At 37.8% G+C, this 23,065-nt stretch overlaps 1 protein-coding gene across 6 annotated transcripts in view; it reads left to right on the top strand.

Annotated features, from left to right (window-relative positions):
* The first annotated feature begins 4,091 nt into the window (after positions 1 to 4,091).
* The window catches only part of RICTOR (RPTOR independent companion of MTOR complex 2), a 133,598-nt gene continuing 114,624 nt past the window's right edge, over positions 4,092 to 23,065 (top strand). For 4 of the 6 annotated variants that reach the window (XM_032136081.2, XM_058429980.1, XM_058429981.1 and 1 more), the window contains exons 1-2: positions 4,105 to 4,162; positions 4,333 to 4,380. In XM_032136081.2, coding sequence (XP_031991972.1) covers positions 4,114 to 4,162; positions 4,333 to 4,380 — 97 coding nt within the window. In that variant the 5' untranslated portion in view covers positions 4,105 to 4,113. Of the gene's footprint in view, positions 4,163 to 4,332; positions 4,381 to 23,065 lie in introns of all 6 variants that reach the window. The other 2 variants (XM_032136080.2, XM_032136079.2) reach the window with 1 other exon arrangement.

The raw sequence follows: 23,065 nt of genomic DNA, 5'->3' as shown, positions 1-23,065 counted from the left end.
AAAACTGATTGACATTAGGGAAGATGGATATTTGTTAGCCAAATTACATTTCAAAAAGCTTTTGTATCACTGGGTGGATGAAATGGGAAAATGAGTTTTATGGTTTAGAAATGCGGCCAATAAAGTAGTTCTTCCATTTTTAACTTTGCATTTTTGTGAGGTCTCAGCTATTAAAACCCTATACCCACATAAACTCTTCTTAGAACTAGACTTTTAAATTTCAGTATCACAAAGTATATAACAAGAAATGTCAAAAATAATGAAGTATATTCAGCCCCATTGCTTTGTATTCGTGTCATTAGTAAAATAACATTACAAAATTACTTTTAACCATTTTTATTTCGTGTTTATGTTTTAAGTTCTAATTTAATTTAAAAAGTGAATATATATGTATTGCAGTGTATGCGCAAAAGTTCTTTTTTTAATGAACAGATGCAAAATAATTTTGATTGTTTATAATAACCTGTTAAGCAAGTCATTATTATAATCAACTGTTTATAATTTGAGTTTAGAATAGCCAGCAAAATTTTTCTAAAATCGTTTTCCTAAAAAAATTCACGAGTAAAAATTTGTTTGGGAACAAGTAAAATGAGAAAACGGGAAAGAAAAATCACTCAAAATTCTACCATCTGTAGATAATCACTGTTGAAATTTTACTGCATACCCTTCTAGATTTCATTTTTTAATATATCTTCATCTTCCATAAACATAGGTTTATTCTTCATTTAAAACCGTTTGTCATAGGGAGTCTTTAAAGAATTATTTAAAAGGAAATTTATATGAGATTTTGGGACAGTGATTAAAATTTAAAGACACAATACTCAGGGGCTCTGTTCTGCTGTGACCAAGACATAATTAACACTGGATGGGATTATAACATTTGTTAAATTTAATTCATTGCTTGTCATGTAAATGGCCTTCAGATGTCTCAAATGTGCAGTTTAACTATGAAGTTACCAAGAAATAGTCTGACCAAATTTTGTGGCTTTTTACTTGCTTTATCTTCAAATGGCCTATGTACCAAGGCAGAGAGATTAAAGGGAACTAAGATTTTGATAAGGCTTTTGTTTCTGTTCGGTATTACAACTGTATCCCAAACCGATAAAATATGGTTTCTGTACTAGAATTATTACTAGAATTCTAGTTATATACTAGAATTATTAACTGCATGTATGAGGGTAGAGAATAGAACCAAGGGAGTGACTATGAATGGAGTAATTGTATCCTCAGAATTAAGCAGTTATCTTCCAAAGGTATGGTCCTGGACTCGATCTTCTTATAGAACATTTTTTATCAATGACTAATACCACCAGAAAAAAAAAAAAAACAGTCACTGACACAGCAAATGAAACCTAGCTGGGAAACGAAAACTAAGAAGAGGAAGTCACATTTTCAATGACCAGATTAGAATCAAAATAAAAATTGGAGAAGTAGTGAGAAGTAAACAAAATGAGTAAGTCATATGGGTCGGCTAAAAGATGCAAGGAAGAAAAAGAAGTTTCAAAAGGAGGAATAGCTAGCAATTGGCAAGTATCAAAGAAGAAAATTTAGGGGTTTTAACAAGTATCAATCTGACTATAATCAATAAAGTAGTGCTACTGTTTAAAAAGCAAACACATTATAAAATGTATTCCTTACTAAAATTTACCTGAACTTCTGCTTCCTAGTTGAGTGTCACTTGCAAACACTAATAACTTGTTCTTTTTCACCAGACCTGCCACTCACTCTAAGAGCAAATATGGAGAATCTAACCACTCAAACGACTGAAATAGTAACAGAGAAAAAACTAGTTTCGATGAAAGATTGAATGTAATTTTTTTCTCCTGCAAGAAATAGAGTAATTGAATAATTGTCTTTAATAGAAGCATACAGTTATAATGATAAAATACTATTGGATTTAGGCACTTATGTACCTCAAGTAACTTAAAAGTAGATTAGTTGTACTCAACTTTCATAAAACACCGAGAGAAAATGAAGTTAAATTGTATTAGGAAGGAGTTAATGTAGAATATACAGGGATTTTATAATATGATAAAACATTGGTTGAAAATCAGAACAACTGTAAGAATCTGGTATAATTTCTATTGATTGATCTCTACTTTTCTTTAAGGGTGAAATGTGGTGATACATGGAGGGTTGAAATCCAACCCTCCGCCAGACCTCAAGTTTTGTGATTTTTGTTTTAGGCAGTAACTAGAATAAATAAATTGCACCAAGATTTTTAAAGCTATAACGGAGGGAGCATGCTTGTTGATATTAAAACTACTACTGGTAATGCCAGAAGACATTTCTTTAAAGTACTGTAATTGTGTTACATCCTTAAATCTAAGTGCAGTATCAGCCGCAGATTATCTGATTGTAGACTTGGTTTAAAAAAAGACCTGGAATATATAGCCAATTGGCAATATTCTAAGGAAGTAGTGTTCCTATTTTATTTTCCAGATGATGCTACTTTATGTTCCTTTTATTTTTCTTCTTACCACTTATTTTACAAACGATATATATTAACTATGGGATATTTTAAAAAGTAGAGACAAGCAAACAAGAACAAAAAAGTGCATGTGTAATTCCACAAATGAGGGGGAGAAAATCAGCTAACATTTTCATGTATATTTTCAGATTTTTTTGAACATACATGTACATATAAAATATTTTATAATGTATACTTTTAATTTCGTACATACACTTTTATAAAAACATGAAATTTGTAATCTTTTGCTTGATTTAATATCATGAACATTATTTCCTATTACTAAATCTACCTCTTCACTTTTAATGGTTGACATAATTTATATAATCCCTGCCTTTGGTCATTTAAGTGTTTCCAAATGTTCACTCTTATTAACAACTTCAACAAATATCCCCAATATTGCTTTTTTTTTTTTTTTAAAGTAAGCAGAGAATTGGAATAAATTAGAAATCCAGGGCACTTACTCACCCAACAGATATTTATTGAACACTTGTGTCAGATATTGCATTAATTGGGAGCTGGGAAAACAGAACTGGTTAAGGCTAGATCTCCACTTTTAATTAACTTTCAGTCTCATGGAATAGAAAGATGAGCTGAGGAACTGGAGAGGACAAATCGCTCCTCTCTTTAAAGTAAATGTAGTTGAAGAGAAGGCTGCTGGGTCAGTGGTCAGGTGTGTGTGTGCGTGTGTGTGTCAGTGGCCAGGTGTGTGTGTGTGTGTGTTTGTGTATGTATCTGTATACACATATATATTAACTAAGCAGTTTCTAGAATTAAAATCCCTAATGTTAATAGGCTTATGCATAAAATAGATTAATCCACAACATCTTTATGAGCCATGATCCTAGGAGCTGCAGAGCCAGAAAAGCCGGACACAGTACCCAGCAGCCTCGCCTCGGCTCCCGGCAGAGAACACCCTCTCCCCAGCCTCCCCGCGCTGGCGCGATCCCACCGCGGGGACCGCCGCCCGGGTACCCGGCCGCTGCACCCCCTTCTCGCGTCCTACGCCTGGCGGCCAAAAACAAAACTGCCTAACCACTTCCATTTGGAGAAGCCCTCCTAGCCGAGAGGGGCATTCTGAAGATCAAGGGCGAGGCTGGAAAACAAACTTTGTTACGTGTTAACTTGGAGCAAAGCGATTCCAGGAAAGGAGACTAAAACTGTGCGCAGCGTTTTTATAAATGTTTCAGTGGATACACGGGAGAGCGGGGCCGTCTATGGCAGGGCTTCAGAGCAAGCAGGAGACTGGCAGGCCGGCGAGAGCAGGTGGCCCGCCGGCCGCATCCCGGCCTCCTCCTCCTCCCCGCTCGCCTGCGTTTGGACGACGGCTTCCGCGGCGGCCGGAGGGGAGCATCCTCTACGCTGCCAACTCGCATCAATGGGACTTTCCTCGTGGGAACTGCCCCTCCCGGCGGACGTGCCCTCCGGGTCCGGCGTGGGCGGGCGGGCGCCGCGAACTCCGTGCAGACCTTGGGTCGGCTCGGTGCTCCCTCAGCGCCCGGACTGAGCCTGCACCACCCGCCGCCGTCGCCGCCGAGGGGGCGGGGGAGGTGCCGCGGGGGGCGGGCGCGGTGCGCGGGGAGGGGAAGGGGTTCTCGCGCGATTGGGCGAGGTTTCCGGTGTTGTGACTGAAACCCGTCAATATGGCGGCGATCGGCCGCGGCCGCTCTCTGAAGAACCTCCGAGTACGAGGTAAGCCCGCTGCAACCCTCAGTCCCCACCGCCCGGCGCCCGCCACCCCTGGCACTTGCCTTCCCCTGGCCCTGGGTGGGGGAGCGAGCCGGGGCGCTGGCCGGAGCCAGGGCAGCCGCAGCTGGCCTGCGAGCGAATCCTAATTGGGGCTGTGTGTCTGTTTCGCGCAGGGCGGAATGACAGCGGCGAGGAGAACGTCCCGCTGGATCTGACCCGAGGTAACGCGGGGCGCCGCGGGCGCCGGCGAGGGCGCGCTGCTGGGGAGGAGCCGGGTCCGGGGCTGGGGGCCAGAAGCAGGGGCGGGCCCCGCACGGGACCGGCGGGGTGTGGGGGGCAGAGCCAGAGCCCCGCCTGCCGGCCCGCGGGAACCGAGCCCGGGGCCGCCTCGCCGGACCCATCCCCCTACCCGGCGCCCGCTTCCCTTGCCGGAGCCCTTCTCCGGGCCTCAGGCTGCTGCGGGTGCGGGGGAGCCCCGAGTGGAACTCGGCAGACCCGGCGACCCTCTGGGCTCGAGCTCCGGCAGAGTGGTTTGCACCTATCCCAGAGTCCGGCAGCCCAAGCTGGGGGCAGCCGGAGGGAGGTAGAGGCTGTTATTTAGGTTGCAGGAGGATGTTTGAGGGAAGAGCGACCACATCCTGCCCTCCCCGTCCCCGGAGCAGAAGCCGGACCTGCTCGGTGCTTGCCGACTGCGTGACTGCTTTCCCCTTTGCCCACCGTCCTGTGGGGACCCGCAGCATTGATAACTCGGTAGTGAAACCTAGAACTGGTCATTACTGCTAAATGTCTGGTTTATGCTGTTTCCCTTCTGCTTCCCTTTCCCGGGCCGCTGGGACTGTAGTTGGCTAAAGACCGCCCCCTCACCCTGCTGCAGGTTCATTGTTTACCTTCTGCAGTGGAGATGGGTTTGTTTACACCTTCCGAACTGGGGAAACTCTGGTTATGTTTTTAATGACCTAATCCCGTTACTAGCCAGTGTTTCCTCTATCACTTACAGTACTAGAGTTTATTTGACATTATCTCGTTGAAGATTTAGTAGTTACATACAAGATTCTTTTCTCTTCCACGATGAACAGGATTTAGCCTACTGATTCCGACGAAGTCATATTTCACACGGGCTGTAGCTTGGAGTGTAACCCGGTTCAGCTGTACAGAATCAGTTTCTGAGATCTATTAAACACCTTAGGAAGTAAACAAACAAAAAAACTTGTAGACATTCTGTATGAGATCAGTTTTTTACCCTATGTCGTACCTGACGTAATGACTGCTATCTACAGTGATTTGTTAAACCTGGGCTCCTTGTTGACAACGGCTAGAGTGAAAGCATAGTGCATTTTCTAATTTGTTTTATTTTGCATATCACAATGTAAGTTTACTGTTTTATAAACTGAATGGTCAGCTTTCACTTAGCTACAAGAGTACATTTTTATAACTTAATATTTTATTCTGAAAGTTCAGGGACTTAGTTTTGGGGGAACTAGGTCCTTTTACAAGACAGTTTCTAAATTATAATACAATATAATAGAGCTTAAGTCCTGGAAATAGCTACTAATTAGATTATCAATGCACTAATTTCCAACATTTTTTTCAGCAGATCGGTTTTGAGAATTATTATAGAAAGATGTAAAGCTTTTGACTTCTGTGCAACTGTTTGGAAACTTGACTATAACACACATGTGAAAAATCTATGTAAAATAGATTTACAAGAAAACTTCCTAACAAGGATAATTTCTACAATTTCAGGTCTGTAAAAGATGTAATTAGTGAGTGATTTATATACAGGCATATGTGTTTTAGATGAAGGTGAAAGGAGCACTTAATAAACTTGAGTTTAACTTGTGCATTAAAAACCTGCTTAGATATGGTGCTGGAAATATATAGTTGTATTTTAAATTGAGTTCGTCGAGCTCCTATATATAGTGATTTCTCTGCTTGGTGTCAAAATGTTGAGTTGTGGAAGAGCTTAGGTACACATCTGATTTGATAATTTTGGCTTACTCCAGTTTTACTGAGGCACACAGGTAACGCTGTTTACTATTTAAAATGCCATATTAACTGAGAATTTAGTAAGCACCTATGTCCATAGGTGTTTCCAGGTTAATATAGATAGTGCAGAAAATGCTGTTTTCGGCTTGCCCTGACAAAATGTACTTTAGTTTGGAATAAAGTATACACAGCCATTTAAAACTGATTGCAAAAATAAAGAGTGAGAGATTGTATGAGATCTGTGTTTCTAAATCATAAGGAAGTTTAGAATTAATCTGAAGTAGTCATTTTATAGTGACACTATTGTTTTAAAAAGTTGCTGTTGTGACAGACATTTCATTGTTCAAAGAAGGCTTGAAGAAAATTCATGAGGAATTAAAGTTTAGTAATAATTTGAGAACTGTGAGGCAGTTTGGGTTGCAGCTGAAGGGCAGCTGTTTGTGGATTAGATTACAGTATGTAAAAAGATAAAGTTTGGGCAACCAAAAAATTTTTTTGTTTAATGCCAAGGCAGTGTTTGCTTTTATTCTCATTTTTTTAAATTTAATCTTTGAGAGATTCATTGTGTAGATACCTAATAAAGCTCATTATAAAATAGAGGACGTGGTCATTGTAATCCCTAAAGGATCCATCAATGTGTAGTGAAAAGAGAGTTGACTATAAAGTCATCATTCTGGATTGTAACCTCAGCTGTGAGATTTAATAGTTGGGTGATTTGGGGCAAGTTATTTGACCTTGCTTTACTCCTGAGTTCTTCGTTTCTAAAATAAGAGATAACTTCAAAGGGTTAGGAATGTGAAAAGTAAATGAGCTATTTCTTAATTAAAGTACTTGGCATAAGACCGGATACTTTGTAAGTGATATATAACATTAGTTGCCTTCCTACATTGTGAAATCACAATTTTAAAACTCACATTAAAAATACTTTAAACGGTTGTTTTGAATATTATAAACTTGTTAATAAGGAATTATGGTATTCGAGCTTTTTTTTGAAACATACCGTTATACTAATTGGGTATAGTCTGAGTTAGAGTTCTTGAATATAACAATTGTAAAGTAATCTGTGACATTGCCAATAAATTAAGTCTAAGCAAAGTGCAATATGTTATATTCACTTAGGATAAAATGTGATACTGTATTTCATAGAACCTTAGAATTTTTCTCCCTGACACCAGGACATTTCATACTATTTTAATAATGACTTGGCTAGCCTTGCAAGCTTCTTGAGGCTCAGAAGAATTCTAAGTTTCATTGGTTTTGGTACTTGTGTTAGTGCTGTGGTTCATACATAGAGTGCCTCAGTTAAAAATTGTTGATGGATTAATTTTTGTCTAGTTTAGGAACTTCATTATAGTAGACTTTACAGTCAGCGTATTGGTAATTGTTGCTTTCAGTTTTGTTCAGACAACTACTTAATTTGTGAAAGTCCCCAGTATTTGCTAATGATATTATTAAATACTGTCTATAATGCATGCCAAAATGTATTTTGAAGCCCAAATGCTTCCTCTCGCCATTTGTACTGCAAGGATAGATTGTCTTATCAGTCCAGTAGTGCATCTCTTACTGGTACTGAATCACTTGAAAAGATACAATGTTCTTCCTGGGTAAACCCCTCCTGGTATACTTTAATTATTGTGTTCAAAGTGAATTCCCAGAATATGGACACACTAGTTCAAATATAATTATTAGAATATAATTTATTTAAAAGTACAGTTGAATTTTATAATTTTTGATTAACCCCTTTACGTTTCCACTAAGAACTAAAAAACTGACTGTCTTGGTTGCTGTTTAATACCTAGAAAAGTAGAAAGGTTCCAAAATGATGTAGATTTGAACTCTAACTTTTTATTTTCCAGTTTCTTCTAGTTAGGAGTTTACTCATTTGTTTAATCATTCAGTTAGACAAAATGGACATTGACTGAACATTTATATACCAGATGCTGAATTAACTGCTGAAAGAATAAAAATGAGGAAACTCTTTCCCCCTTTTAAGGATTTCATTGGAATAGACATAAGGAAATGATTGCAGGTGGAAAAATAAAGTAATCAAACTATATAGGAAACAGAGGTAACCCAATAGTAGCCAGAGGAGAGAATGATTAACTGTCTGGTGGGTAAAAGGATCAGGGAAGTCTCACAGCAGGGTTGACTTCTTAAAAGAATAATGGTGGACATAGTGGAAGGAAATACGTGCTCTCTTGGGAATATACCATACCCTGGGAAGGGGAAAGTTAGGAAGCAGAGGAGCTGCCTAGGGTGCTGCTGATATAATCTGACAGATGATAGAAGACTGGACCATGGCGTTGGCTACAGAAATGAAGTCAAATACATATTAAAATGGAAGAATTATCTAATTTGCTTTCTTTAGATTTCATACTGATTTTGTAGTTCCCCCACTCTATGCAGTGAATTTTATTTCTTTATTAAAAAGGTAGAGGTTGCCCATCCAGTGTGAATTCCTCAATTGTCTGCCCAGACTTACTGTCTTTACCCTGATTCAAAGAATAAAGCATTGCTATTCTTTTCCAAGGGTAACTTGGAAAAACTTTTATGCTTCTAATACTGTTTCCTCAAGATTCTTTGTAGAACTAAGATCTTCTCTTCATTTCTCCCTTCCAGTTGGCTCAGTTTTCTCGTGTTCAGCAAGCAATTTTTATGTTCTTCACGTGGACCAGGTACTATGCTAGGCATGGGCTGAAAGTGGGAGATATGGAATGATAACGACAGTATTACAAAACTCTTTTTTGAAGGCTCTACAGGCAGAATAGTTTGTCTTCACAACTTTATTGCTTAACCACTAAAGTCTTGTAAGCAAAACTCTCCCTCTGTACTGAAAATAATTTCTTAAAAGATGCTAGTAACTTCTTGCAAAATTTATGGGCATTTTTAAGTTCCACATTCTACTATTATAAATACTATTACTATAATACTAGTTTTGTGCCAGGCACTGATTTCACTATTTTACTTAATATTCAACTGTTTTAGCTACACTTACTGTCTCTGTTTTACAGTTGAGAATATAGGCTTTGAAATTTTAAAGGACTAAAACTCAAACAAGTAACTTAACCAGTGTCACAGGGCTTAGTGAGTGACTGGTATGTGTCTGATAATCATCTCAGAGTTGGGATGTGTAAACCTTTGCACCCCAAAGTGTACCCGCTTTTCACATTCTAGGTATTTCCGCCGTCTTCTGTTATTCAAGCTGGAGATCCACTGCTTATCCTCTTTGTTGTGTTGCTGAACTCCTCTGATTTGCTTCTGAAATAGCTGTTGAATTCAGTCTCTCCTTCTGTTCCCCTTGTCAGTTCATATCCTCATTATGTCATCGTGTGGCAGTAACATCTTCTCACCTTTTTTCACTTGGTCTACTGTATGGCTGCCAGGATTATTTCCCAGAAATCTAGATCTGATCTTGTTATTCTCTTAAATAAAAAAACAAAATAAAACACATACTCACATTTTCTAGGCTAATTTTTGCTCACAGAATACAGTCCACATTTCTTTAGCTTGGCATTCAAGGCCTTTTTTGATTTACTCCCATATGGTTTTCTTCTGTACTATTTTAACCATACACATCTCAATATATCTGCCTGTCTGCATAGTTCACTTCATTACACATAGTCCTTCTCAGAGAGGATTGGGGAGAGTTTGCCAGTCTAAAGCATCAACCCCCATTCCACCTCTTTCCCTGTGGAGACTGTATGCCCCTACATGAGAATCTTTCAGTCAAAGAAGAATGTTTGCTATTCCTTGAACATGGCATGCAGTTTAACATTTGCTTGACCTTGTGTAGGTATTTCCTTTGCCTTAAATTGCATTTCCAGCACAGTTTATCTATAGAAGTCCTAATTCTTTAAGGTTGAGGTCACATGCCATTTCTGGAGATCCTTCCTTATCCCAGTGGGAATTTATTGCTTCCTTCTCTACTTTTTTACATCTTTATTTATTCCTTTCTAAATTGCAGTTACCATTGTCTTACTTTAGTTCTTTGTCCAGTTTCTTCCCCCTTCACTAGATCTTTAGCTTCTTGAGGGCAGGAGGCCTGTTTTACCATTTTTAACATCCGCTTCCCCCAGCATCCATCAGATAATCACTGAAGCATTAATTGACTGGAAGAAGGGAGTGAGAGACATGGGAAAAAGAATAGTACAGTATTAAGGAGATTAGGAGGAAAAGAGTGCTTTAAGTTTACTGTCCTGAGGGACAATGAAATTGATGGTGCCATAAAATGGAGAAGTCATTTTGGGAAGGATGATAATGAGTTCAGCTTTGCACCTTGAATTTCAGGTGATTATATAAATGTGTAAAAGGTGGCAGCAAATACTGTAATGGAGGTTTTAGTTGCTCTGACTTTCTGGTCTGATTGTTCTGTGGTTAAGATGTTGAGAAAAGGGATGTAAATGGAAAAAGAGCTTAAGATTTGAATGTTTGAGGATAGATAAGATGATGAGGGTGTGTATCATAGGGTAGGAATCAATAAGGAGAAAGGAGTCAACAGAAGAGAAGAGAGAAAATTGTGATCTCTTAAGCTAAAACAGTTTGGATATTTGTCCCCACCCAAATCTCATGTTGAACTGTAATCCCCAATGCTGGAGGTGGGGTTTGGTAGGAGGTGTTTGGGCCATGGGAATGGATCCCTGATGGCTTGGTGTTGCTTTTGCAATAGTGAGTTCTAGCAAGATCTGGTTGTTTAAAAGTGTGCACCTACCCTCTTACTCTTTCTCACTCCCACTTTGCTGTGTGAGATGCCTACTTCTGCTTCACCTTCCATCTTGAGCAGAAGCATCCTGGGCCTCCCGAGAAGCAGATGCTGGCACCATGCTTCCTGTACAGCCTACCGAACCAATAGCCAATTAAACCTCTTTTCTTTTAAATTATCCAGTCTCAGATACTTCTTTATAGCAGTGCAAGAACAGCCTATTACAGAAAATTGGTAAGTGGGAGTGGAGCATTGCTCTAAAGGTACCTGAAAATATGGAGGCAGCTTTGAAACTGGGTAACAGGCAGAGGTTGGAAGAGTTTGGAGGACTCAGAAGAAGATAGGAAAATGAGGGAAAGTTTGGAACTTCTTAGAGACTGGTTGAATGGTTGTGACCAAAATGCTGGTAGTGGTACGGACAACGAAGTCCATGATGATGAGGTCTCAGGTGGAAACGAAGAACTTAGTAGGAACTGGAGCAAAGGTCACCCTCATTATGCTTTAGCAAAGCACTTGGCTGCATTCTGTTCATTCTGTAGGGACCTGACGAAGTTTGAACTTGAGAGTGATGACCTCTGGTATCTGGCAGAAGAAATGTCTAAGCAGCAAAGTGTTAAAGTTGTGTCCTGGATGCTGCTAACAGCCCATGCTAAGATGTAGGAGCAAAGAAATGACTTAAAGTTGGAACTTGTTTTTAAACAGGAAGCAATGCGTAAAGGTTTGGAAACTTTGCAGCCTAGCCATGTGGCAAAGAAAGAAAAAGCTTTTTTGGGGGAGGAATTCAAGCAGGCTCTAGAGCAACCACTTGCTAGAGATATTTGCATAATTAAACAGATGCCAAAGTGCTGATATCCATGAAGTTGGAGAAAAGGCCTTCAAGGCATTTTAGAGACCTTCACAGCAGCCCCTCTCATCATAGGCCCAGAGGCCCAGGAAGAAAGAATGGTTTTGTGGGCCTGGGCTAGCCGGGCCTTGCTGCCTTGCACAGCCTCAGGACACTGCTCCCTGCATCCCAGCCACTCAGGCTTCCAGCCTTGCTCAGAGGGGCCCAGGTACGGTTTGAGCTGCTGCTTCAAAGGGTGCAAGCCATAAGAATTGATGGCTTCCACGTGTTATTAAGCCTGCAGGTGCACAGAATGCAAGAACTGAGGCCTGGGAGTCTCTGCCTAGATTTCAGAGGATGCATGAGAAAGCCTGGGTGTCTAGGCAGAAGCCTGCTGCAGGGGTGGATCCCTCACTGAGGATCTCTATTAGGGTGGGGCCAAGGGGAAATGTGGGATTGGAGCCCCCCAGAGTCCCCAGTGGGGCACTGCCTAGTGGAGCTGTGAGAAGGGGTACCATCCTCCAGACCACAGAATGGTAGATCCACTGGCAGTTTGCATCCTATACCTCGAGAAGCCACAGGCATTCAACTAAAACCTGTCAGAGCATTCCTGGGGGCTAAACCCTGCAAAGCCACAGGGCAGAGCTGCCCAAAGCCTTGGGAGCCCACCCTTTGCAGCAGTGTGCCTTGAATGTGGAACATAGAGTCAAAGGAGATTATTTTGGAGCTTTAAGATTTAATGACTGCCCTGCTGGGTTTTGAACTTGCATGGGGCCTGTAGCCCCTTTCTTTTGGTTGATTTCTCCTTTTTGAAATGGCAGTGTTTATCCAATGCCTATATCCTCATTGTATCTTGGGAGTAAATAACTTGTTTGTGACTTTACAGCCTCATAAGTGGAAGGGATTTGCCTTGTTTCAGATGAGACTTTGGACTTCAGAGTTAATGCTGGAATGAGTTAAGACTTTGGGAGACTGTTGGGAAGGCATGAGTTTATTTTGCAGTGTGAGGAGGACATGAGATTTGGGAGGGGCCATGGGCAGAATGATATAGTTTGGATATTTGTCCCCACCCAAATCTCATGTTGAATTGTAATCTCCAATGCTGGAGATGGGGCATGGTGGGAGGTGTTTTGGTCATGGGAGCGGATCCCTCATGGCTTGGTGCTGTCTTCGTGATATTAAGTTTTCACAACATCTGGTTATTTAAAAGCTTGTGGCTCCTCCCCCCAGCTCCCTCTTGCTCCTGCTCTGCCATGTGAGATGCCTGCGCACGCTTTGTCTTTGCTATGATTAAAAGCCCCCTGAGGCCACCCCAGAAGCAAGTGCTGGTGCCCTGCTTCCTGTATAGGCTGCAGAAATGATAGCCAGTTAAACCTCTTTTCTTATAAATTACCCAGTCTTAGGTGTTTCTTTGTAACAGTGCAAGAATGGCCTGATACGTAAGCCAAGAGAAGAGTTTCGAATTGAAGGGGCTGCTAGACTGTTGCATGAAGTTGAAATCCAGAGAACGAGGTTCTACTTTAATCTGAGGAAGATGTGGCATGCTGTTTAACCTCTCTGGCTTCAATTTCCTCACCTCTAAAATGCATACTACTTTATACTTGTAGCACTTAGCCTTCTACCTTTGTAATTCTCACATATCACTACAGACCTGGAATATTGAAAAGGTTAAAAAGAAAGCATTTGTAGCCTTGTTAAATCACTGTGAGTAGTAGTGCCACAAACAATAATGAATACATGTAGGAGTGGTGGTATTTCATAGCACTTTAAATTTAAATTAGTCAACTCTCAATTTCCTTTTAAGTGATCCACCTGCAGTGACTTGCCTCCTCCCGCTCCCAGGTCTCAGGCTACCAAGAATAAGACTGCGAAAAGCGCAGTGGGGTGAGCGAATGATTTGCTTGCCTGTGTATCTGTGCCTCTGTCACCAAGCTATTAAATACAGTCCATTCTCAATTACCTGCCTTAAAAAGATGAATAATGGTAGAAGAATGCTAAATATATAATCTAAATACTTTATATTGGTGAGAAAATATTTTATGTTCTTTTCTCTCCCACTATAGATTGATGCATATTTTCTTTTACATTTTATTTGAATTATTAGCACATATTTTTGTTTCCTAAGCAAATACTGTTAGTGGAAGAACATAAACAGGTTAAAATATTTGTTAGATAATCCGTATGAATAATTGAAGTTGACTGTTAATGCTTTTTGGGTCATCTACACATACTGTTATTTGTGTTTTTTTGTTACAGTGGCCGGGTTAAAGTTGAATGGCTCCTTAAAAATTGTATCCATACAACAAATGTAGTTATAAAATTACAGACATAAAAGTAAATTGAAAATAATTGTGTAAAACTAGTTAATACGTATAACATTCATATACCCAAAGTAATAGGGTTGAAAGAGAACCTAAATATATTCTTCATATTCCTCTTTTAGAGGCTTCCAGCCAGATTGCGTAAACTGAGCAATGTACCTGGAATGATCAAATTTATATAAAATATAAAATTGAGGATATTCTAATGCTTTAAACATATCCTGTTAAAGATGTCAGTAAGAAATACAGAAAACATTTTTTTAACCTTAAATTACCTGGATTTTCAAGAATCTGGCTCCTTCAATTACTTTTCCTTTTTTTTTTTTTTAACCCCATTGTGTTAATTTGGATTTGTAATGGTTTTATTAATGTCAAGCAGTATATTTTTGATCACATGGGTTAGTTAATACTGTTGTGATTGAGGAAGGCATACATCTTCCTTCAGGGAGTTTCTGTTGGGATATAGCTCTATCAGTGTACAGTAAAAGACAGTAGTATTTGAAGCACATGCCAATTATCTTTGTAAGGGACTCTAAAAGCTAGAGGAATTCAGAAAAAATGGGAGATAGGTAAGGAATGACCTAGAAGGAAGATCTCTTAGAAGTGAGGATATAATGGCAATTGTAAAACCTTTGCATAAAAGAGTAGCATTCAAATAGGTAGAGCTCTGCACCAGGGTTTTAAAACTTTTAATTTTTTGAACGAATGTTTTCCTGGTACATTATTTAGTATTTCAAGATAATGTTGAGAAAAAGTTAGGGGTAAGTTTTGTTTTCCTGTGTATAAATCCCTTAACTATTGAAGGATGATTATATTACAGACAGGCTCTTCTGGCCTTAGAAGGTACTGCTGGACTGAAAGATTTGGAGCACACTGTGAAATACTAATTGTTTGTGTGTACTTGTGACTATGAGTCTATAAATGTCTGCATTCCAGACCCAAGCATAAGTAATTAGTAATTTTTTTCTTCCTTTTTTCTTCCATTGTTTTGTAGTGCATATGTCTTGCACCTTCAGTAATACTGTTTAATGGAGGGAGTATGCATGTTCAAAGTCCTTTGTAAATTTATCAAACTTATTTCTAGATGTATGCAGTCTGGAAATAGAGAATATAAATGGGATGGGTGGTGTTTTTGTTTTGTTCTACACTAAAATCACCAGATTTTCTGATCTCAAAATTTAAACATGTAACCTGACAGTCAGATGGAATATTTGAAATGAAGATTATCCTGAAAACCACAGAATGTTTCATTGCCAAATTCAGACACCCTACCCAGCCCTCTAGTGATTTAGGTACAGGATAAATAGTGTTTGAGGAAATTATTGCTCTATTATAGCAGCAAAACAAGACTTCAGGGATTTTAGTCATCTTGCATTTAATCCAGTGAAATTTCATGTGTTTCCTATAATGAATAGAGAATGAAGAGACATAGAAGCTGTAAACAAAGAAGGTTGCCAAGTAATTTAGTTACTAAGAAGGAACAGCTTGTCAGATAAAAGTGTATTTAGCTGTTTTAGATGTGTGCACATACATATTTTTATCAGTAGTTTCATACTTCAAGAAATCACATCTTAAAATAGTATTGCTAATTATTTCCATGCTTAATGTTTGACCCTCATATAATAAAATTTTTAATTGCACTTTTTTTCACTCATAATTCTATAATGCACTTTCTAATGTTTACCACACTACCATCACCACCACTCCCCTCCCTCAAGAAGGAAAAAAAAGGAAAAATGAAAAACCCTGAGGGGAATGGAGTTGCAGGGAGAGACTCCAGTGGTTGGAAACACATTTTGAGGTAGGTGAGCTGTGAACTCTTAACATTTAGCCATGTGGTAGTTTCTGGATCTGTAATCAGGTAGCAAGTGGAATATTGTGAAACTGTTTGTTCAGTGTATGTGTTATAAGTTTTTGATCATATCTGTCATATGTGGTATTAGTATAAAATTATAATAATGGATGTTTGAATACTAAGCTATTTCCTACCTTGTTTATTTAGAGTGACATATTACTGTAGGCTGTAACTTTCAGTGGTGTTTTTAAATGGCATAACAGTACAAAGCAGGTCAGATTAATTCTTATGTCATGTAAGGTTTCATATGTTAGTTATATAAGAATAATTCTTACATGACATAACAATTTGTAGTGAGTTAAATTTTAGATTGGAATAGTTTTAAAAATGCTTAAACCACCTTATTTTAATAAGAACCTTAACATCGTCTTTCTTTTTTCTCATGGGACAGTTTGTTGTTTCATGGTCATAGTTCAACATTGTTTTGAATACACAAGTATATGTTATTGTTTTACCTAGCAGAATGAAAAAAGTTATATATTTGAAAAGATTCTCATTGTTCTTCATATCAAAATTAAAAGGAGATGATTAAGATTTGGGTAAACTGTAGTGGTTGCCTTTTGCTATGCATTGTTTCTTCTAATAGTTATTTTGTTTTACTAAAAAAACTCTACTTGATTCTTGATGCCTGGAGGAATTCTTTGCATACATCAATAATTGTTTCTATATTGGAAAAGTACCACAGAGAAAAAGTGTAATTACCTTTAAAACAAGTGTATTGCTGCTAAGTGTTCACCTAGAGTGCTTAAATATGTATGAATTTCGGAAAGGTATGTGCATATATAAATCTAATGTTTGTTTCTAAGAATATTTGGAAGCTACTTTAGAAATTAGTAGACCTCCTACTTAAAGCAGGAATTTTCTCTGCAATATCAGACAGCTGTCATCCACCATCACTCAAACCTTCCACTCATGGGTAGGTTATTCACAGTGGTTTGTTCCGCAGCTATGTTTGTTAATAAAACTCTTACATTGAATTAGCAAAAAATCTAATGAAAGAATAACTTTCTGCAGTTAGTCCTAGTTCTTTTATTTGGTAAGTGTTTGCAAATAAAAAGTAGTAGATGTAATCAGGCTGGACACTGCTGTATGCTATTAGAGATTTGGTTACCCTTCTCTTCTTATACACAGGCCACTCACCAAGTATTTATTGAGTACTGTTTATGTGTCCAGCCTTGTTCTAACTGGTAAATGTTTAATCGTCTTTGAACACAAGAAATAGTAGCAGCAGCTGCCATATTTTGAATAATGTATGTTGGGGAGTGTGTTAAAAACATTACGTAAATTCTCATTGTCTTCCTACGTACGTAGGAGAATATGCATTAATACACCTGTGTAACTGATGAGGAAAATGGGGCGATGCCTAACTAGCCCAAGATCATATAGGTATTATGAGAGAGAGAGGTGGGGTTCAGAACCCTTTCTTTGTTTCTGATTCTAAAACCCATGCACTTAACCCTTTGCAGTCTTCCCAAAGACAGCATCACGTATAAGATAAATCATATGATAAGACTAAATGAGTATTCTGTGTATTGTATTGATTTGGAACCACCAGGAACCAGGTTATTAACTGAGATCCGAAGTGTATATTTTAGCTGTTTCGATACAGTTGTTTCTAGAGCTGGTTCCTGTTTTTTTCTAACTTGAGAAAATACCAACTATTAACTTGAGGAAAAGTTAAAATATGTTAACTTTTTCTCCTTGGCTAGGGTCATCATTATGAATATTGATTTTTGTGTTGGGGTGGGGTGGGGTGAAGACAATTTATTACTACCCTCTGTAATACCTCACCTCTCTTTTGATTCCTGTATGCCTCTGCGTTTCTTTCAGCTGTCAATTTACAATGCAGTTATTATCCCTATATTTAGTGGTCCTTTAATTCTTTGTTTTTTACTTTTATTGTGCTGTAGAATGGCAACTGTAAGTGTGGACTTATGCTAATATATGTAAAATAGGATAAATAGGTTGTGATTATGAAGAATTAAGAGGCTCTACTATGCATAACATATATGAATAAACTTGGTGATGATACATACTTTGAAATTTTATTGTCATTTTTTGGAGTGCTTACATTTGAGTACTGGTTTTCCAAATAGGTAATTGCCTCATAGCATAGTTCAAAGTAGGTGAAGTATGACTTGATATGGAGTTGGCTTATACGTATGTAATATGGATAGTAGGATTATATGAAGATAGCTAATAAGTTGCAAAATATGACTAATATGGACAAAATAACATCTAATAAGGTACTGATGGCATGATATGAAGACAGTCTAGTATTGACTAAAAGCACGGTGTCGGACCCAGACAGATCTAGATTTGAATCTTGATCCTGCCTTTTGAGAAGTTTAGGGCTCTGCTGGACAGGTTGCCTTTTCTGAGCATTTTTCTTCATCTCCTTTTGAGATAACACTTAATTGAGGATTGAAGGAAATGTTTGTAAAATATTTATTACAGTTTTAGCACATAGATATAAAAAATAAATATTGCATATTCTTATTTGTATGGTCGGTAAAAGCAAAAGAGATGAGAATGGAGAGATTGATGTGAGCTGGAAAAAAAAAATCATAGGAAGTGGAGGATTGTTTCAACCTTGGATGGGTAGAATATGGTTAAATCTAGAGGAAATAAGGCATAAATAAAGGCATGACACATTTTACTGAAAGGAACCATAACAGTATAGAATTTTGGTATTAGATTTGTAGGATAAGGGTAAGTTGTTGAGGACCTTCAGAGCTGCAGATAAAACAGTAAATGTTACATAAAAATTTTCCTTTATTGAAAGATAGCACAGATCCAAAAAGTCTTTGTTATAAATGTACAATTCTGAGAATTTTGACAAATTGAACACATGGGGAATCAGAACCCAGATCAAGAAACACAATATTGCAATACCCAGGAAGCTCCCGTTCTGTTTGCTTCCAGGCACTACTTTCCCAGCCAAGGAAGGCACTATCCTGACCTCTAATGCCATAGATTAGTTTAGCCGCCTGTTTTTGAACTTTATAAAATGAATACATCTTTGAGTGCTCAGAGTATATACTCTTATTTATCACCATAGATTAGTTTAGCCTGTTTTTGAACTTTATAAAATGTACTCATGCAGTAGATGTACTCTTTTTATAAAGTTCGAAAACAGACCAAACTAATCTATGGTGATAAGTAAGAGTGTATACTCTTTTGTATCTGCCTTCTTATGCCCGATGTTATGTCTTATCACCATGTTGTATATATGAAGTTATTTTAATCTAAGTCTGCTCATGTGTATCAGGTATGTTATGATGTGGATGGATTCTTTTCTTTAGGATTGTCAGTGGGTTTATATGAGTGGATAAAGTTTGAAGTAATTACAGTACTTCCACCTTAATTTAAAAATTTTAAATCATCTTCTCCATTTCTCTTCTGTGTCTTCAGCCTGACCTTTTCATTGAACAGGTTTTGGCCAGTTAATAATAGGTCTAGATAGGTGAACTTTTTTTGAATGACTGTTTAACGAAAAATAATCAAATTACTTATAAAGACTTCAAAACTACAGATTAGAAAGTTGAAAAAATTAGAATTGTAATCTAGTAGAAGTTTTGTGTTGACCTAATTATGTTTCTGGGATGATTACCAAAATCAATTTAGTATTTCTACAGAGAAAAAGGGAAGATGATAAACATCCTCAGTTCAACAGTATGCTCATGTGGAAATATCAATATTTGTTAATATGTTAGATTTACAACATGCAGTTGTAATTGTGCATCAAAGTTGAAAAGTTGTTAGAATACAAAATAGAGATGCTTCTCCTTGAAAGAGCATACATATATAAATATCTTTTCTGATTCTCTATTATAAGAGCTCAAAATGAACCATTAGAACTGTTTTATACCACTCCAGGTTTCACATATGAGGGAAGTCATAAAGTAATGTCATGGATTTTCTAATAGATATATTAGAACTTTATTAGACTGATAGTATCTGACATCTCATTGATACTTATAACCTATCTCTGTGTGATTGTTTCTCTTTCTGCCTTGTTTTTCTGTTTCTCTCATTGCTTTCTGTTTCTATTTTGCTATTTCTAGCCTTTCTTCAGATGACCCTTTAAATAGAGTATGCTATATAGATGAATTACATTCTTCTTTTGTTGTACTTCCTACCTTTTTATGCTCCCTGATTTAAAATAAGTTTTAATATTTAGATTTTTTTGTTGTTTTCAGTGATTATTTGCCCCCTAAGAAATAGTGATGTGAGAGTTGGAATAGAAAAAGATTCCACTGCCTTTCTTTTGGTGCTTGTCTCCGAGAAATTTAAACCAGGTATTTTGTAGGAAATTGATTAAATACCTGACAGCAACTTGGCAACATGTGTTGTTTTAGCATACACTTTTAAAATAAAGAAAATTTCTACTTATTTCAGTATGCAAAAGCACTGCTGTAAATATGAAAGTGAAACAAAAATACTGAAGTGTATGAAGGTGAAGTTTCTGATGAAGTGCATTTTCTAAATGCTGATAATTAACTATTAGTATTAATTTATTTTAAATACTTGAAGTGTATTAAATTTTTATACGTACACTCTTTGGAATTGTGGGAAACAATGCGTTGGGAATTTCCTGAAGATGGGAACACTTAATATAACCTTGACAGATCCTTGCTGACTCTGAGTCTAGACTATTTAAAAAGTTCACTGAGCAGATTTAAACTGAGTGTATATTATTAGCTACCAAAAAAATACTTGTTTTTAATGGTGAATTTTAAGTGATTGCTTGATTCTGTTAAGAGTGATATAATGTAATAAATGTATATTTTTAACCAGGATTATATTATTTATTGCTCTTATATATACCGGCACATCATTTTCCTTTTTCCAACCATTTTAAATGACTTTCCTTAGAATAAAGCTGAAGTAGTGCAGTAAACTAATGACTGTTCCACATGATCTGAACTTTGTCTAAAGTGATATTTTGATTATTAAAATATTACTAAATGTAGTTTATGGAGTGATGGATTAATTTCGCAGACATCCCAGAAATTATATACTTACTAAGTAGATGTCGTTTTCTTTTAAGCATTCTTCTTGCAAGGGACAGGATCAATGGAACCAACATCATGGAACCATTGATGTTGCTGTTGTTCAAAACATTTTAAAATTCTGCTTGTGAAGATTGCTAAAGCTTGTAAGGCCTTTAAATTTATCCTTTATATTATTAGTCCTTCAAATTGCTGTTTGGTTTGTCCTTCAAGGATGAATTGGAGTTTGGGAAGTGGTCAGATACAATCGGGCTCAAATTTGGGAAGTTATTAATTTGTTAATTTATTCACTCATGTATTTGAAAATAATACATTGAGCACCTGCTCTTTTCTCAGCACTATTACATACTGGAAGGTGGTATTTGCAAGGTAGATAATTACTTTTAAATAAATTGCCACTGTATGCAATACTGTCATTGTAATCTAGTCCCTGAGCTACCTCTACTACCATTCTCATTTCCTAACTGTCTCTGATTCACTGTGTTTAGTAAAATGATTTCTTTGCTGGTCGTTCCTAATCATATTTTCTTTGACCCAAATTTGTACTTTTATCATATTCTTTCTGGATTGTTTTTCCTCCAATATTTCTATTACTTAATCCCTCCCTGTTTAACTCTGTTCAAATGTCACCTTATCATCACTGAGGCCTTCTCTGATCACTCTGTCTGAAGTAGCTCCTCTCTCTGTCACTTGTCTTTTTTTTTTTTTTTTTTTGTCATATTGCCTTTTCTTTTTTGAGACAGGGTCTCGCTTTGTCACCCAGGCTGGAGGGCAGTGGCATGATTATGTTTCGCTGCAGCCTCGACCTCCTGGACTCAAGTGATCTTCAGCAACCCCATGTAGTTGGGAGTACAGGCACACAGCACCAAGCCTGGCTAATTTTTTGGTATTTTTTGTAGAGACAGGGTTCTGCCACGTTACCCAGGCTTGTCTTGAATCTTGGGCTCAAGCGATCCATCTCTCTTGGCCCCACAAAGTGCTGGGATTGCAGGTGTGAGCCACTGTGCCTGGCATTATTGCATTTTCTTTCATAGCCCTTTTCACTACTGACATTACGGTATATATTTCCTTTCTCCCTGGAATGTAAGTTTTGTGAGGAGACAAGTACTTTGTTTTGTTCACCATTGCATCCTTGGTGCTTAGAATAGCCCTGGGACAAAGTAAGTGCGGGGTAAATATTTGTTGACTGAATAATTGACTATCAAATTTGTGTTTAAGCTTGAGGGCTCCCAGCCAATTTTGCTGCTTACTCAACATCGTAACCATGTAGTCAGGTACATCATACTTAATATGTTTCAAACTGGCTAATTATCTCATTATTCTAAAAATCATTCTGGGTTAAGAGAAGTACTTTAATTGGGCCAAATAAGACACCCAGGAGACATCTTAACCTCGTTCCTTGTCCTTATTCCACATATCCAATCTGAGACCAGATGGTAATGATTTTATCTCTGAAATACTTGCAAATCTGTTTTTTCCATTTCTGTTGCCATGCCTTTATTCAGGCCCTTATTATCTTTCCTGATGATTCTACTGACTTCGTAACTACTCTCCCTATTCTAGTTCTGTTCTTTTCTAATCTGTTTTCTTCTCTGTAACCAACAAAAAGTTTCCCAAAAAGTCAGTCTTCCCTCGCAGGGTTGAACATCTTCTTCATTTGGGCTTTTATAATATATTGTATTTTACCTTTCTTATAATTGGCATAATTTTATTCACATGTGTGCCTCTCTGTCACAGTACACAAATGTTTGTTGACCTTTACTGTGTACTGGGTACTGATCTTTTGCTGCTGATTCAGTGGTGAAAAAAATATATTGAGTCCCTACCTTTGAGGGACCTATAGTCTAGCGGGGAGAACACAGACAGTAAACACATGAGTGCAGAATTTTAGGTACTGATAAATGCTCTTAATAATGTAAAATCAGATATGTGAAAAAGAGTGGGGGGAATTGTCAGAGAAAGCTTCTCTTAAGTAGTAGTGTTTAGTTGATACCGAGGAGGCACCATGTAAAGGAGGAAAGTCTTCAAGTAGAAGGAAAAACTAGCCAAAAAAATGTGACTATCAAAGAGACAGGAAAGAACCAGTATGGCTAGTGCTTGATGAATGAGAGAGAGAGTATGGGAATATGAGATTAGGAGAGAGGGAGACAAGTAATAACTTGGAGAAGGTGGTACAACTGCAAAGGGAAGTCATTAGAGGGTTTTAG

This window comes from Hylobates moloch, unplaced genomic scaffold (genome assembly GCF_009828535.3).
Source record: "Hylobates moloch isolate HMO894 unplaced genomic scaffold, HMol_V3 SCAFFOLD_17, whole genome shotgun sequence".
NCBI classification, from domain to species: domain Eukaryota; kingdom Metazoa; phylum Chordata; class Mammalia; order Primates; family Hylobatidae; genus Hylobates; species Hylobates moloch.
Note: the sequence above shows the minus strand (reverse complement) of the source record. Positions and strands in the feature narration are given on the sequence as shown.